Source organism: Lepidochelys olivacea (assembly GCF_965140295.1).
Source record: "Lepidochelys olivacea isolate rLepOli2 genome assembly, chromosome: 6".
In the NCBI taxonomy this organism is placed as follows: Eukaryota; Metazoa; Chordata; order Testudines; family Cheloniidae; genus Lepidochelys; species Lepidochelys olivacea.
Genome location: NC_140416.1, coordinates 101,156,671 through 101,172,516, shown reverse-complemented (window position 1 = coordinate 101,172,516; position 15,846 = coordinate 101,156,671). Strand labels below are relative to the sequence as shown.

The 15,846-nt window shown below is 46.2% G+C and overlaps 1 protein-coding gene across 1 annotated transcript; it reads left to right on the top strand.

The window, feature by feature from the left end:
- Nucleotides 1-345: 345 nt before the first annotated feature.
- On the top strand, nt 346-2,090 carry GSC (goosecoid homeobox). The gene is made up of 3 exons (XM_084631401.1): nt 346-681; nt 1,104-1,363; nt 1,790-2,090. The coding sequence occupies exons 1-3, from the start codon at nt 360-362 to the stop codon at nt 1,940-1,942; spliced, it is 735 nt and encodes a 244-aa protein (XP_084487527.1). The 5' UTR covers nt 346-359; the 3' UTR covers nt 1,943-2,090.
- Nucleotides 2,091-15,846: the final 13,756 nt, after the last annotated feature.

Sequence of the window (15,846 nt, the reverse complement as noted above, 5' to 3'; positions counted from 1 at the left end):
CCCAGCTCCACCTCTTCCCTCCCCCATCCCCAAAATAAAGTCAAATCTGGTTTTGTTTGTCATCTGCCTATTACCAGGAACTAAAGCCAGGATGACGTCGCCTGGGTATAAAAAAGGGAAGAAGTTCAGATGGATTATACTCCATGCAGCCCTCTGGGTTGAGATCAGTAAACAGGCGAGAGTGGAGGGAGGAAAGTTACAGGACAGGCTCCTGCGAGCGCGCGCGCGCGCACACACACTCGCTCTCAGACACACGTTGCCTGCTGGAAAAGATCAATTTATTTCGCTCTGATCCCCTTGAAAGTCTCGGAAAAGTTTCGGTTTCGTCCCTCCCTGCCCGCCCCTGCAGCGTTCGGGTAATGCCTGCTGGTATGTTCAGCATCGACAACATCCTGGCCGCCAGACCCCGCTGCAAGGAGTCGGTCCTGCTGCACCAGAGCGCCGCGCCCGTGGTGTTCTCCAACTTGCATGGGGAATCCCTCTACGGCACCGATTACAGCGGATTTTACTCCCGGGCGGTGGCCCCCGCTTCCAATCTGCCCGCGGTCAGTGGATCTAGGATTGCCTACAACAACTACTACTACGGGCAGCTGCATGTGCAGGCGTCCCCCGTGGGTCCTTCGTGCTGTGGGGCCGTGCAGCCTCTGGGCGCGCAGCAGTGTTCGTGCGTCCCTGCAACAGGTAAGCGAGCCCAGGTGCCCCGTTCGTTCTCACCCAGCTGGGAGAGCCCGGGGCGCTTTACCTGGGGGGGGGGGGCTGTTTGAGATTGTTCGCGAGGAGGGTACCTGGCGATTTGTGTGCTTGATGAGCCAGCTGTAAACAGCGTTTGGATCCCTGCCTCTCCGAAGTGACTAGGAATCCCAGCGAAGTACTGTCACCCTGGCAATTCCTTGCCCTGTCTTATGTCTATAGGACGCGTCTCACTCAGCCCCATTCTAATTTCAGATTCTTTGGCACGGGGGTTCTTTGTTTCGGACTCAGAGGAGGATCTCGGGTTGTGTCGGTTGGTCGGTGTCCGAGAGAAGGGGGTACAGGTTTTTAACGGAGTGACCTGGTCTTGATCTCTCCGTCCAATGCAAATAGTGTGGTCGTCTTCTCTCTAGGCTACGAGGGTACTGGGTCAGTCCTGATGTCGCCTGTGCCCCACCAGATGTTGCCATATATGAACGTGGGCACCTTGTCCCGGACTGAGCTGCAGTTACTGAACCAGCTGCACTGCAGGAGGAAAAGACGACACCGAACTATCTTCACTGACGAGCAGCTGGAAGCTTTGGAAAACCTCTTCCAGGAAACTAAATACCCAGATGTGGGCACCAGGGAACAGCTGGCCAGGAGGGTGCATTTAAGAGAGGAAAAAGTGGAGGTATTTTCCCCTTTATATTTAAAAGTTAACTGAGTCTCAATTCCTAGTCTAGCTGCAGACATCGCCGCACGTTGTCCAAGGCAAACTGATGGAGGAGCATGCAACAGGTTTTCAAGAGGGGCGAAAAGTTTAGCTCTTCAACATACCCGTCTGCAATCGGCTAAATAAGCCGATCACTCAGATAATTACCAAATTTCGGTAAGCGATCACCCCTCTTTAAACGCGGTAAACCTTAGACTTGAAATATACCTAAACGATTGTAATTACTCTGCTTTTCCATCTAAACCAAACCAAAGCAAATCGAGTCAAAGATGTGTATTCTACGCCGAACTGGTATCACGCGTACGGTCTGAAAAGGGTGCCTGTCTGAACAAAATGTTGTTGTTGTTGTTGTTACTATAATGATTTGATTTATTGCAATGACAGGTTTGGTTCAAGAACCGCCGGGCAAAATGGAGAAGGCAAAAGAGATCCTCTTCGGAGGAGTCAGAAAACGCACAGAAATGGAATAAAGCTTCCAAAACGTCCCCAGAAAAGAGGCAAGAAGAAGGGAAAAGTGACTTGGACTCCGATAGTTGATACCTTGCAAATGGACCCTTGTCGTGGACTGTGGGACTTGCACAAAAGGATGCGACTTGCACACGCTCTGCCTTGTTGGAGGGAAAAGAGATCTGTATATAGTGTACGTTACCCCGAAGTGATTGCTCGCAAATAAAATCAAAGTGGCGGAGGTGTGGCACAGGTATACGCCGGGCCCCTTTATTTATCTCTGTGCTGCTTATAATTACTTTAAATCCGACGGTGGCGACATATTTCCCCTTCGTCTAGAAAAAGGGGTGTCTGCAGTTACTTATTTATCCGGGGCTGGCTAGTGTGGAAAGAGAGGAAGATTACGGTGTTGTAAATGGTGCCACTTTTGTAATTGATTAATCCCTAATTTCAGTGTGTGAAGCGATGTTAAATTTCTCAGCAGGCGCGAGACACGATTAAAAAAGAAAGCAAAACTTTTTATTTTTTTAAATACGGGCAACGGACGACCCCAGCTGTGAACGGCTGGCCATTTCTAAATGCACCGTAACTTCGAGTACGATTGGGTGGGTTCCCTTTACTCATGGTTACTGTCGTCCCAGAGCGGTACCCTTAATGGCCGAAGCTGATGGGTTTTTGCCAGGAGCGCCCAGCAAATCCTTCTGCAACTAAGCTTGTCTGCAAAGCTCCCCAAGCCCTCAGATTTCAACTGGGGTGATTAATGCTGAACGTCAGCCACAGGCGCTAGTACCGGGTTTTAAAGGGGTCCTGGGTTAAATACCCGCCCGCGGTCTCTACTGGGGGCTGCTCTGGAAGGACAGGAAAGCCAGCCCAAGGGCCATTTTCAGAGCAGCTCGCTGGTGCTTGGGCTCACGCTGGCAGGAGAAGGAGCTGTACGCTGCCAAGGCCCCGGGCGGGGGCACTGGCTAACACACTGCCTGTAAACATGGCACAGGGCCCCCGCCCCTGGAGCTGGGCGGATGCGGGGCTGGGGTGAGCGCTCCCCTCGCTGGCTGGCGGCTGCGGCCTGGCGCCCGGGGAGCGCTTTGGGCAGGCGGCTCAGCCCAGAGGGCGCGTTTGGCTGGCTCACTCTCACCGTGTCTGAGCCGGGGAGGGGGCGGCCTTGGTTCGGCCGGACAGGCCCGCGGGCCTGACTGAGCCGGGGAGCAGCGCCTCAGCAGCCTGCAGCCAGCCCTGCACTCTCGCCCCTGGCCTGGCTCCGGCCGGGCGCGCTCGGCAGCGGCCGGCTCCCAGCAGAGGCGCGGGCAGTAGCTCAGCACCCCACCCTGCGGCGCAACAGGCCCCGCGCCGAGCTCTTTCCCGCCCGCAGGGCCGGGCGGGGGCAGGGACACGGGCCTAGAACGTGGCTCGAGGGCCGCGTGGGTCCCGCTTTCCCCGGCTGAGCCGCAGGGCGCCCCACGTGCCGCCAGCTGGAGGCGCCTGTTCCCGGCCCGTTCCCGGCAGGGGCTGTTTCGCGTGCGCCATGCGCGGGCCGGGGCTTTCCCCCGCTGTTAGCCCCCGCCAGCGCCGCTCCGAGGGGCGGGGAACCCTAGGGCTTGTGTCCTGCAGGGGCAGCAGGTGTGACGGCCCCGCTCCGAAGCGCCCCCTTTCCAGCAGACTGTGGGTGAGGAGGGCCCCTGGTTCATTGTGTAACCTGTCCTGCGAGCCTGGGGGATGCGGGCAGGACGAGCACCGAGAGAGCTGCCTCAGCGCGGGTCTGGCTCCGGGCTGCAGAGCAGCGGCAGAAAACTTTCAGCTCAGGCCGGGTTACTCGTCATGGCTTCACCAGCGCTGACTGACTAAAAGCGATCAGAGAGACAATGTGGGTGAGGTAATGTCTCTTATTGGACCAACTACTTATCCTGGGACCCACAGGGCTACAACTACACAACATATAATGGTGATTTGATGATCCTTTATTCTGCCAATGGCCTCATGTTTTGTAATGCAATATTTGTGAATCAGTTCGCTCAGCTGCTCTGTACTCTCACAAACCAGAGTGGAGCTAGAAGTGATGGCACTAGGAAACATTTGCAGGTAAAGCAAATCTAGCCTCCCCCTGGTTGCCTCGTGGAGAGAGATTCTCCTTTTGAGTTTCCAACCAGTTTGTCATCGATGATCCCCATTTATGAGAGCTATCTCACTACAACAATATTGCTATTGATACAACTCTGATAAGTCACATACAAGAGGAGTTATGAACTGACCTAGGGGATATTTAGTAGGAAGGTGCTAGTCACTCTTTACTCCACTGAGACAACAGAATCATAATTGGTCTACAGTGGCTTCCTGATCTCCATGGGTTGCTCTGCTTGTGCAAGCCTCACAATGGAGACTTCCACTCCGCCCCTTAAGGTCACCTCCATTTGTGTTTATTTCCCCCATGCCTGCTACCTAAGACACCTAACCCCACTGTCCTTGTCACTGTTGAGTCACATAGCCATCTCCCATCCAGACATGCTTCCCCTTCTGTAGCCTTGTTTAGAAAGGATCTTTTCCCTCTAAAGTTCTAAGCATTGCTACCACCAGGTCAGCTCCACCAGTTATAGCAATGGTAGACCCACGAGTGTACACAAGGCACTGGTGTGAGCTGTTCGTCCCACCATTGCTCCCACTGGTGCAGCTGTCCAGGTGGTGGCAACAGTGGGTAATTTTAGTAGGGGGTCGTGGTCGGCAAAGGTAGTATGGACATTCTAACAGCTGTGCTCAAACATCTCCCTCCATTCATGATACACCCAGTTTTCCTATGTGTGTTCCTTCCTGGCTTCCTCTATGTCAGAGTTTATTTAAATCTCCCACTGCAGAAGTAGCATGGTGCAGCTCTGCTGGTGTTAGTGGAACAGTTGGCAATTTCCCCAAAATTGCCAGTAAACACAAGATTCCTGGACTCCCCCTTTGGATGAACCCAACACCTCTTTCCCCTCTGGTGAGACGCCGGAGTAGCCCCCGTCCCACAGTGAAGGAAAGAAATAGGAGCTGCGTCATGTGACCCAATCCTCAGTGGGTTGATTACTGTCTAACCACCCTTAGAGAAGAGAAGAAGCCAATCCTGCCTTTCCCACTGAAGAGAAGTAAAGGGGGTACCATTTCCCAACTGATGCTTCCCCATCAATGCAGTAAGTGTGTGCAGAGCTAATGTTATACTTCTAAAAGCACAGCAATAACACACCAGACATGTACATTACGTATGTAAAACTGGGTTGAATGCACAGCTCATTTTGAAACCAGGTTGCAAAATGTGGGAAGTGGTGGTTTATATGTGGGGAGGTGTTTTTTGGTAAGGTATATGCAGAAAGCCTCATTAAATGGATGTTTAATTTCCCACCCCCCCAATATATTTAGCCAGTATTATGTTTTAATGGCAATGTTCATGCTGCATGTAATAGTGAGATATAGAGGGAAAGGTAGTATAGCCTTGATTTTGCAAACGTTTATGCACTGTCTTAACTTCATACATGTTAACAGTCCCACTGACAACTTGTTATTGGAGTTCGTTTGGGAGTAAAAATGACTTTGAATGGGTAAAGTATGCCTTTTTAAAAATATGTATTTTATTAAAATGACAAGAGAGGGTACTAGAATGTAGTTACTATAGACTTGATCCTTCAAACACGAATACACGTTTAACTTCATACATGTGAATACTTTCATTAAAGTTAATAGCATAAATATTATTAAAAAATCTCATTGAAAGTCAATTTAACTCCTGAACTAAACCATGTGGGTTAAATTATTAAAGGTGGGAGAATTTTTCTAAGAAGGGAGAATTTTTCTTCTTTACTATGTATAAAGAAAGCCTGAAAGTTTATTTTGAAGCCATGTTTTTACAGTAGAAAATCTTGTTTAGCCTGCAAGACTGATTGCTGGAGAACTAGTGAAATGAGGGCATCACAAGAATCAAGTGCGTGAATGGCTGAGCAATTAAGAGGGATGGAGACTTTTTAGTCTAACTCCTTAACACTCCTTAAGTAAATTTTTACTCATGTTGAATAGTATCTTACTCCATGAATAGTTGCATTGACTTAATGGCACGCTTGGAGAAAGATGTAAGTAGGAGTAGCAGAATCTGTCCCTTTATGTATTGTTTAACAACTTTCAGTGATAAGCGCAAACAGTATTTCTCCTCTGAGACATCCAACACGGCCTCCAGCAAAACTAGGAGCGATCAAAATTGATATTCCTGCTATTTGTAAGGAAAAAACAAGTGTGTCTGTGTAATTTTAAGAACAAAACACCTTTCAGAGCCTCTTTATGCATTACAAATAGGCTTGGAAGGATTAGATCGTCACGTTTTAACAGTAAATCTTAACTTTACCATACGCACACAAACTGATAAAAATAGTGCCTTTGATAATAATTTAAATGGAAAAGATAGGCGAAGTAAGAAAAATTCTGCTTTTGAACTTCTTAGAGTATGATTTAGGATATTTGCTTTGTATATTTTGACATGTGATGTTGACGGTTTGTATTTTAACAGTTATAAAGCTTTAACTTTTTCAATGTCAGCATCTACTATCATTAAATTATTGTCTGATTCTCCCCATAATTTTCCACAATTGTGAACATTTAAATTGGTTTTGTGTGACTGTGAAAATTTAAATAGGTAAACATTGAAAAATGCTTATAACAGATATTATCCATCAAAATTATAAAAAAGTGAATTCTGCAAAGCCTAATCATAAAGAAGTTTAGAAAAAGATCAATTTTAAAAAATTCTCTGTAGGTCCCCTTTAAATTCTTCTAAGTAGAGTAATCGAGATTTGACCCTAAATGTTTTAATCTCACTCTTTCCTGTATATTATAGTGGAAACTCCACAAATTAACAAGACCGTTTTGCACCAGTTAAGAGAACCTGCAATTTCTATTGGTGTAGTAGCTAAAATGAGAGGGATCTGAATCTCCTGGTGCAGGATACAAGTGAGTGTCATGGGAGCTCTAAATACCTGCACAGAAAGGCACATTCTGTTTTCAGTTACATTGACTTCGAAGGAGTTACTCCAGAGTCATACTGATATAACTGCAAATATAATTTAACTCTTTGGAGCACTAACAAATTATAGGATAGTACATCAGGGAGATAGATAATTAGGTCCTATAGTCATACAAATATACTAATTAGTACTTTGCATTTCTCCCTCTGTTCCCTGATATATATTGGCATAATCCTGTCAAAGTTAATGGGAATGATGCTCACATATCTGAGAGTGTGACTAAACTCAAGGATCTCAAATTGCTTTATAAACATCAATTAGGCAAAGCATGCATGGTCAGGATGGGGAAGAGTGAGGAACGTGAGGGGGGATATAACTCCTGGGAGTTAGGTGCCGAAATATCTTTGTGAATCCCATCCACAGTGGGTAAGTGACTTGCTCAGGATGACACAGGAAGTCCGTGGCAGACCCAAAAATAGAGCCTGAGCTCACTTAAGTCCTATCTTGATGAGCAAAAAGGCTGCTTTCAATTTTGGCCTGATCTACACCTAAAAATTAGATCACCCTAGTTACATTCTCAGGGCTGTGAACAATTTTGCGCCCTGTGCAACATGGTTATATCGACTTAACCCCAACTATAGATGCAGCTAGATCAATGGAAGAATTCTTCCGTTGACCTAGCTACTGTCCTGGAGAGGTGGATTTAGTACAGCATAGGAAAAACCCCTTCCGTCACTTCAGGAAGTGTTTACACTACAGCACTACAGTGACACATCTGTTTACAGTGCAGTAGCTGTGCCAATGTAATGTAGACATGCACTATGTTGGCTCAATGAAATTAGTCTGACGTGGCTGAAAAGTCCTGTTAACATTTGTTAAAGTGCAGGGCAATGTGCCTGAAGCCATAATGTAGCCAAGACGGGGATGCTTACTCTAGTGGACACCTTTGACTTTAATGAAGTCACTCATGATTTACACCACTGTAGGTTAGTTCACAGTCAGTGCCCACATCTCATGTTTTTGTTACAACACTATCGTTTCTCCCTGACCTATTAAATTGAAATAATTTCTAAATAATTTTCATTATACAATAAAAATAATCAAAAAGGAAATTAATAATTTGTTATTAAGGGAGGATGGCATATAAAAGGGTCAGTGACGTCTTGCTGCTTCCCCTGTTTCCCCTCACCCCCTTTTTTGAATAATGGTGTAGATGTGTTGCTATTTTTCAAGCTTGGCAACATCGTGGAGGGCGGAGAATTATTTCAGACAGTACTAAGGAGCATGGATAGAAATAATCAGATAACATTAAGAAAAGAAAAATGTAGACCAAATCTCAAGACAAACTTCTTGATGGTGAGATGTGTTCAGGTGTGGAATATTCTTGCAGGGGACATTTAAGACTAGAATGGAGCAAACTCTAGTAAAGGTACAATATGGAAGCATTATGCTGAATGGAGATGGTTTAGATCATCTAATAGGTCTTTTCCAATTCTGACTCCTCTGATATATATCTCTGTCTATCTAATCCATGCTCTGTTAGCATATTCATCATCTGAGTTTTAAGTGATGGGAATGTTTTTTAATCATTGTGGTAATCAGTGTTAGAAAGTACAAACCAGATTCTCAGCTGGTGCAAATCAAATGACACCATCTGAGAATCTTGACCCTACTTTATATTTTCACTAGTATTTGAGTTAACTCTGTGCAAAGCATCACCTTAACTAGATCCTGGGAACATAAACTGTATGGGCTTTGTTTTGCAAAAGACTTATGAAACAAAGACACATTTGAAGTAGTGGAAGTTATAGAAAAATTGCAGCATTTTAAGGTAGACAGGATACTGGGCTAGATGGAACATTGGTCTGAGCCAGTATGGCCATTCTTATGGTCTCTAAAATTGTGCCTGAATGCTTTCATGTGCAGATAGTTTTGTGCTACATTTGCATATATGTGTTCTAATTAAGTATTTGGATCACTAGCTAATTAGTGCACCACAAAAATCTGTTGCCTATACATGCAACATTAGAGACTGTCATGGAAAATTGCTCTGTCACTTTATTTTAAACCACGTTTACTAGAAATGGGCCCAAGGCACAAAATTCAGACCTTGAATACCCACAAAAGTGCATGTGTTTATTTGTAATACTAGTAATGATTAGAATAATTCTCTTGACTGCTCTCTGTCTTCAGGGATTTTTGTAGCACCTGTCATATAGCAATCTCAAAGTGCTTTGCTAACATTTAGGGCCAGATTGTGATCCTAACTACCCTCCTGCTGCTTTCTTCCCCTGTACAGGACTCCTGTACAGGAGAAGAAGGCAGGATAAGGAACCCCCTTACTCCTCTACATGGGCTAGGCTCCTTGCATGGAGCAATGCAGGCAGGTACTGCAGCCTCCAAAGGACTGCTCTTCCCCTTCCTGTGCATGTGGATGGAGCCTTGGCTCTACCTTACCTGTATGTTTGCTAGCACAGTCGAGCTGGCACACCAGGGAAGTAATCTGTATCATGTTTAGGGCTGGTGCAGATTCCTTCTCCCCCAGAAGAAGTGGGGAACCAGGAGCCGGATTGTGACTCTGGATATATCTACACTGCAATGTAAGCCCTGGGCTAGTAGAACTCAAATTAGCAGACCCTGGGTTTGTTAAGCTAGGGCTTGAGCTTCTATACTCATTTGTAACTTCAGGTGAGGAATGGTTGAATTCTGGGTCCCAATCTGGGGCTTCGACATCTACACCGTATTAAGCAGGCCCAAGTCCAGCCACCCAGACTCCCTAGCGCCCTCCCAAAATGTGCTGTCTAGCCCTTTGTTCATGCTGCAGTGTGAGAAAACTTGATTGTCCAGAGGACAAAGAAGGTCAGATCATGAGATTGCAGGATACATTTTGGTGGACTCCCAGAGCATGAGGAGATGGTAGGATGGGATAACATGGTTTTGGTAATTAAATATTCATGGTAAATAGGCCCAATGGCCTGTGATGGGATATTAGATGGGGTGGGATCCGAGTTACCCAGGAAAGAATTTTCTGTAGTATCTGGCTGATGAATCTTGCCCATATGCTCAGTGTTTAGCTGATCGCCATATTTGGGGTAGGGGAGGAATTTTCGCCTTCCTCTGTAGCATGGGGCACAGGTCACTTGCTGGAGGATTCTCTGCTCCTTGAAGTTTTTAAACTATGATTTGAGGACTTCAATAGCACAGATATAGGTGTGAGGTTTTTAGCAGGAGTGGTGGGTGAAATTCTGTGGCCTGCGTTGTGCAGGGGGTCAGACTGGATGATCATAGTGGTCCCTTCTGACCTAAATATCTATGAATCTATGAGTCCAGTGGGGTTGCGTCTGCACTGCAAAGCAATAGGGCTTGAACCCTGTGTCCTGGCTTGACTCAGGTTTGGACCCTCTCCCCCTCATGGGGTCCTAGGACCCTGGGTCCAAGCTCGGAGTTAGCACGATTTGTGTGTAGATGGAAGCAAGGTGGGGCTGGGGGTGGGGGTAGACTGGAGCCGGAGTTCAAACTCTGGGGCTTCCATTGCAATATAGACATATCCTTAGACTCCCAGTCTGGTTCTCAGGATACTCCTGGGGTAGTGTTCCTATGTACACAGGTCCCTTTAAGAGGTGCATGGACCCACACTATCTGTTATCAGCTAATTTAAGGTGTCCAGCTAAGCAGTTAATTGAATAAGGAGTACCCAGGCCTGATAAAAGGCCATCAGGGCTCTGTTGCAGAGAGGTGCTCATAGAAAGAGAAGCTCTTCTAAGGCAGAGGTGCTTCCTGAGACCACAGGTGCCAAAGAGGAGGGCTATGCAACCATATAGTCCAACAGAGGGACTTTAGTTCAAGATTATTTCTGTTTAATAAAGCAGGACCCCAGCAAGGGAATTTTGTCTTACATCCTTTTGGACAGTGTGGAGTTCTTAAGAGGGTCCGAGAGAACAGAAATAATGCAGGGAGTGCTTGCAGCATCACAGTAGGTTAGCAGGGACTGGGGCAGCTACAGGGCAGGCACGCTAGGACTCAGACCTTATGACAAAGCCACAATAAATGGTGCAGTGAAGCTTCATAACGCTCTGTTGATGTAGGGAACTATAATCTATTCCATTTTACAGACAGGGAAGTGCAAGTACAGAAAAGCTGTAACTTCCTCTAGGCCACCCAGGAAGTCTGTTGTAGAGCTGGGAACAGAACTGGGAATGGTAAGTCAGTGCTGAATTTTAGCCCCAAGACCATGGTTTCCCATCAACTCAGTCTGGAAATTTTGCATGTATAAAGGCTGGAGGATTGTCCCTGGTTACAGAAAATTACTCAGTTCATGCAGCGATCACACACTTTTTGCCACCTGAGAGTGAGCCCAGGTTGAAGGCTGGATTATTGAAACATCAATGATATGATACAGACAATGTTGTTTTGTATTTGAGGAGTACATTACTAAAATCATAAAATGAGAGCCCAAACCTGCATTGCTTGCACACCCAAAACCTCAGTGAGAGTGGGGAGTGTGCAAAAGAATGCAGTATCCCCAAGTGACTAAATAAGCCCCAAGTGAGTAACTTCCTATTAAGAAGACCCCTGTTGTGAGCATCGAGGAGGAGGAGGCAGGTGTATGTGTGTGGGTGATGCAGTGGGGGACTTTATACAGTTCCTGGCTCCTGACATGGTTTAAGTCCTCCAGAGTCAAGCCAGGTGAACACACATGACCCCACAGATGAAGGGGAAGGAAGCTCAGGTAAGTTTGTACAGGAATTAATCCTTATATACTAAGTCCTATCTCAGTGCAAGGAACTGGACTAGATGACCGATCAAGGTTCTTTCTAGTCCTAGATTTCCATGATTTTTTTTCCCTTATTCAAGTTCTGAAAATACATGAGAACTGTGCATCCTGTACTAGCAATGCTCCCGAGAATTGCCCTGAGTTATGTGGGACAGCGTTTCTCAACGAACAATCCATGAACTGGTGCCAGTCCCTGAGATCTCCCTGACACAGTTTAGGAAGACAGCAAGCCAGTCCCTGGTATCATAAAGGTTGAGAAACACTGGTGTAGAGTGTGTGCTTCTGCCAGAGAGAGGCAGAGATTGAGAAGAGGCACACCGGACTATGCGAGTTTACAAAAACAATGCCAAAATTATGGGCTGGAATAGGCATGATGGGCTGGAGAAATTGGCATGGTGGGGACTTGACCTCTAGCTTACAGAAATCGTCGGGCAAACCATTGGCATCCCACAAAGCTCTGCAAAAATGTTGCATAAGGCAGCACAGGACACACTGAGATACCTACCTGTGGTGCACTGCATTTGATGCTGATGCGACCATGCCTCAGGAGGCCACACACAGTACTGACGCAAGCACCCAAGTGTGCATGTGTACGAGTGACATGCTAGAGTCAGCAGCTATACGGTGACATATACATTATACAACTTTGTAATGTAGACATGACTTAAGAGCTTTTAGGTGACTGATAGTTTCTGTGGAAGCTGTAATGATTTAGAAGGGCATTGAACTCCGTACCCTTTATTTGGAGGTTCCTGTCATTATACAGAAAGTCCCAGGCCAAGTTTACATTGCTAATTAGGTCTTAATTGTTCAGTGTTACTTTCTGATAGGTTTTTGTAGTGATTCACCTTTTTAGAACCTATCGCCTTTTTCTTCTGGTTGGCTCTTCTGTCACTGGGACAGCCATTCACAATGACGCTTATTCACCTTTGTCTTCTTGAGCCAGGCCAAATGGATAAAACCTAGGGCCTGAGTCTCAAAGTCAATGAGAGTCTTTCTATAGATTTCAAAGGCTTTAGATCAGGCCTTGAAAGAGCTGGAACATCCCTCATTTATATTAATGAAGGGTTATCTTGAAATAAAATATGAGGAAATAGAGCATTATCCTTGATAGGGGGAGTAACAAATTTGGGCCAGATTCCTGCAGTCAAGGAAACTGAGAAGAGACAGAGTCTCATATCCTTTCTTAATATTCATTTGATTACTGCATACCTGAGGCCTTGTTTACACACAAATGTTTTACCGCTTTAACTGTACAGTTGTAGTTAAATGGTACAACCCTCCTAGTGTGGATGCAGTTATATCAGTATAAATGTGTTTATACTGACATAACTTATTGCTGTATGGGAAAAGGTAAAAGCTATACTGGTATACGGCACTTTTACACTGATATAGCTGCATCCACACTAAAAGTTTTACTGGTATAACAATTTCAGTGGAAAAAAAATCACACTCCTAACTGAAATAGTCATGCTGGTACAAAATCCACGTGTGAACCAGTAAATTATACCAGGTTTTCAGAGGCTATACCATTTGCAAATGGGATCCTTGATGTGAAGTAGGATTTTTCCATGGGTTGGGGGTGACTAGACTCAATATTCGGTCCTTAGGGCTCATGTGAAGCCGATCTCTACAGAAGTAACTTGTGTGAAGATGAATATCACTAGTCACCACTTTTGCACTTAAAAAAATGGGTAAATCAGTTGCTCAAGGGCATATATAATGGCCTTCAGAAATTGGAAAACGGCTGTGTTTTTCTGTGCTCACATATCTATTGGCACAGCTGCTTCAGCCATCCAGGCATCTGAATTATTCTGACATCAGAAAAAACATTGAAACAGAGACCGATTATGATCACGTTGCTTGTGTTATTTTAATAATGTGGGCTGCTGATCACTGGGGACAGAGCTGTGTCACCTAGCACATTGCACTAAGAGTGTAGGTAGGATTTACGTCAAGTGCCAAGAAGTAGGACGTTAGGCTCCCTGGAATGATTATTTCTTATTTCCTATCAATTTGCAGTGGCTGTCCTAGGAATAGCCTAATATTACTTTGCAGTTTCATACATCTGCTCTACTGACTGAAGTAAATTACTGTCCCTGACTAGATGAAAGCCAGACAACTGCAAAATAACACAAATAAATAAAAATAAAACCCATATGAAAATACAGTAGTTTCTAAAGCTGTTCACTTACTGAGGCCTGGTCTACAGTACGCTGTTATTTTGGAATTTGCCGAGTTACCTCGAAATAAAACTGGTTCCGTCCACATGACCAAACCTGTTTTTTCGATTTAAAAGGCTCTTTACTCCGATTTCTGTACTCCACCTCGGCAAGTGGAGTAGCGCTAATATCGAGATCGCAGTTCCAGGTTACAGGTACTGTGGACACAATTCGACGATATTGGCCTCCGGGAGCTATCCCAGAATGCTCCCTTGTGACTGCTCTGGACAACACTTTGAACTCTGATTCACTAGCCAGGTAGGCAGTAAAAGGCCCGGGAACTTTTGAATTTCCTGTTTGGTCACCATCGGCACAGGTGACCATCAGCACAGTCCACCATCACAGGTGACCATGCAGTCACGGATTTGCAGACGAGCTCCAGCATGGTCCGAACGGGAAGTACTGGATCTCATTGCATGTTGGGGAGACGAATCTGTTATGGCAGAACTGCATTCCGAAAAAAGAAACACAAATACTTACGCTAAAGTCTCCAGGGCCATGATGGAAAGAGGCTACTCCAGGGACACAGAACAGTGTCGTACAAAAATCAAGGAACTCAGGGAGGCAAACGGGTGCTCTGGGTCACAGCCCCATACATGCCGCTTCTATCATGAGCTGCATGCAGTTATGGGGAGTGACGACACCACTACTCCACCACTGTCCGTGGACACCTGCAAGGGGGGAGTAGCACGGAGTGAGGAGGATGAGTTTTTGGAGGATGAAGAGGAGGAGGAGGAGGACAGTGCACAGGCGGCAAGTGGGGAATCTGTTTTCCCCTGTAGCCAGGAACTATTCTTATTGCTGGAGCCAATAGCCTCCCCCTACCCCCAAAGCATGCTCCCGGACCATGACCCTGGAGAAGGCACTTCTGGTGAGTGAGAGCTTGATCGGAGCCATACGGCGGGGGGTGGGAGGGAAACCCATCTGCGCTGGGCTGTTCACATTTAGTTTAAAGGGCTCATCCCTGCTCAGAGCCTCATCGGAGCCCCGTGGTGTGTGTGGGGGAGGGTGTTGTGTGAAGCGATCATCCCAGAGAGGCCACAGGCTGCCTGCAAGCTGAATTCTGTTGTCTGGCCGCTGCCTGCAGCTGAATTCTGTTGCCTAGCCGCATGTGACGGCTTACTCACACCAAAGTAGCAGGCACTTCAGTATAAGAAGCAGAATGAGACCTTGAACAGAAAGAACGTGTGCTGTGTACTATGAATTGCCTGTTTCACTGAGAAACAGTGTCCCCTTTGTTCTCTAAAATGTATCTTTTAAAATACTACCCTCCCTTTTTCTCTTCCTGCAGCAGGTGCAAATGTTTCAATGCGGCCCCTATCTACTCCATCCCAGAGACTGGTCCAGATTAGAAGGTGGAAAAAAAGAACTCAGGATGACACGTTTGCCAAGCTCATGCAGTCCTCCCACACTTATAGGGCCCAGTTGAATGCGTGGAGGCAAACAATTGCGAAGTCGCATAAAGCGTTACATGAATACGAAGAGAGGAGGGACGTGCGCGATGAGAGCAGGCAGGATGCTATGGTCGAACTCATGGGGGAGCAAACTGACATGCTCTGCTGTATGGTGGATCTAATGCAGGAAAGGCAGCAAGACCACAGACTGCCACTGCAGCCCCTGTATAACCGCCCACCCTCCCTCTTCCCCAAGTTCCATAGCCTCCTCTCCCAGACACCTAAGAATATGGTGGGGGGGGCCTACGGGGACCCACACAGTCAACCCCAGAGGATTTCACAAGCAGCAGAAAGCTGGCATATCCTAAATTTTGATTTGGTTTCTGGTCTTGTCCTTCCCTCCTCCTCCACCCCCCAACCCAATACCTCCCCTCCCCCATCTAGCGTCTGACTTCTCTCAATGTTTTGTGCAACAAATAATAAAGAACGGTTTTTAAACAATTGTGACTTTATTTCCTTTCATGTATATATAGGGGGCGGGTAACTTTAAGAGAAAGAAACACAACTCTCACACCGTACCCTGGCCAGCCATGAAACTGACTTTCAAAGCTTCTCTGATGTGCAGTGCGCCGTG

Bases quoted from the DNA above. Each gene is read 5' to 3' on its own strand.
- GSC (XM_084631401.1), top strand. From the start codon at position 360: ATGCCTGCTGGTATGTTCAGCATCGACAACATCCTGGCCGCCAGACCC. The intron at 682-1,103 runs GTAAGCGAGCCC...TCTTCTCTCTAG, and splicing joins TTCGTGCGTCCCTGCAACAG to GCTACGAGGGTACTGGGTCA. The intron at 1,364-1,789 runs GTATTTTCCCCT...TTGCAATGACAG, and splicing joins TAAGAGAGGAAAAAGTGGAG to GTTTGGTTCAAGAACCGCCG.